The sequence below is a fragment of the Petaurus breviceps genome, unplaced genomic scaffold (assembly GCF_028583685.1).
Source record: "Petaurus breviceps papuanus isolate PSGF00001 unplaced genomic scaffold, PetGlider_PUasm1.0 115, whole genome shotgun sequence".
Lineage (NCBI taxonomy): Eukaryota > Metazoa > Chordata > Mammalia > Diprotodontia > Petauridae > Petaurus > Petaurus breviceps.
In genome coordinates, this window is record NW_027185612.1 from 9,501,838 (window position 1) to 9,503,306 (window position 1,469).

The 1,469-nt window shown below is 66.8% G+C and overlaps 1 protein-coding gene across 4 annotated transcripts in view; it reads right to left on the minus strand.

Annotated features, from left to right (window-relative positions):
- LMBR1 (limb development membrane protein 1) overlaps window positions 1–893 on the minus strand; it is a 194,183-nt gene extending 193,290 nt beyond the window's left edge. For 2 of the 4 annotated variants that reach the window (XM_069084512.1, XM_069084515.1), the window contains exon 1: window positions 631–893. In XM_069084512.1, the coding sequence (XP_068940613.1) occupies window positions 631–696 (66 nt within the window). In that variant the 5' untranslated portion in view covers window positions 697–893. The remainder of the gene's footprint in view (window positions 1–630) is intronic. The other 2 variants (XM_069084508.1, XM_069084516.1) reach the window with 1 other exon arrangement.
- Between the last annotated feature and the right edge of the window lie 576 nt (window positions 894–1,469).

Below are 1,469 nucleotides of genomic sequence, written 5' to 3' on the forward strand. Positions count from 1 at the left end.
CCCCCCTAAAAGCCGGAGAGAAGAAAAAAAGAGGTACAGGTGGAAACATCAAACTTGTGCCTCTGTAGGCAGTTTCTGGTGTCTGCTTCCTTAACACTGCCGGTGACAGAGCCTGAGGACCGGTTTCGTCCGTGGAAGTCAGTACCTATGGCCCCTGGACCCTAATTCAAGTCAGGGCTCGTAGGGAAGCCCAACCTTGACCGGTGGAGAGGGGAAGCAGTGGAGCCAAAGATGGGGTGCTGACTGCAAATCCCTGGGAAGGGGCAGCGCGAGCCCACTGGCTGCGCCAGGACCGAGCACGAGTGGCTGGGGTAGCGGGGGAAGGTGGGTCTCCCGGCGCTCGGGCGCAGCCGGGGCGCGCTGGTCAGCTCTCAGGCGAGCACCCCGGGCCCGAGCCCTGGCCTCGGTGCTGGCCACGCCGCAGACGAGGATGAAGGTGGGGCCCGGCGCGGAGCGCGTCAGGAGGCGGGGGTGGGGCGAGGGAGGAGAGGCAGCGGAGGGCCGCCCGCAGGGTCTGGCGCTCCGCTCCCCTCACTTGGCAGGGGAAGGCCGAACCGAGCAGGTGGAGGCGGCGGCGGCGGCGGCGGCGCTGGGTAGCACCCCCTCCCCGCTCCCTCCTCCCTCACTCACCGTGGACTCCCGCACTTGGCTGTGGAAATGCTGCTCCCGGAGGGACACCTCGTCCTCCGCTTCCATCCTCCTTCATGCCCTCCGCTCCGCCGCCCAGATCCACCGGCACCGCGGCACCATCGCCCGCCCGAGGGGCCGGGGACTGGGGGCTGGGGAGTGAGCGCTGCGGCCGAAGCGGGAGCGGGAACGACAACAACAACAACCGCCGCTGCCGCGGAAGCCGCTCGCGCTCGGGGGAGGACGGGGCGCGAGGAGGGCGGAGAAGAGAGGGAGGAGGGAGCTGAAGGGGGGGAGGGAGACTGTTTGGCTCCTCCCCTCTAGGGGAGGGGGAGACGTCTGAGGGGAAGCGCGCCCCGGCTCGCGCGTGCGCGTCACAGAAATGCACAGCCTCTTACCGGGGAAAGCGGAGAACCTAGTACGAGATGAAAGAGGCGGGGGTGGAGTCCAGGGAGAAGGAGGAGGAAAAGATGAAATGATGGGCTGGGCGGGGGGGGTGTGGCCTGGAAACACCCCCCCGAGGGGCGGGATCTGAGTTGGGCGGGGTGAAGCCTCTCTGGGTAGTTGTGGGGGGGGGCGGTTGCCCAGCTCCAGGGAGCGGTGCGGGAAGGGTCACGGAGGGGGGAGCCCTTCGCGCCTGCGTTTGCGCCCCAGGTTTGGCTCACGAAAGGCTAAAGGAACTGAGTGCTGTAGGTTGGACCCCCTCCCATTTCCTGGAAAAGAGAATGGGGATGTCTCAATGGCCGTCGCTTTTGTGTCCGGTGAATTGTGCGCTTCCAGCACCCCGCTTTGCTGGCTCATCATCCCGAGCTACGCCTTTGTTTCCACGTCCTCTGCAGACC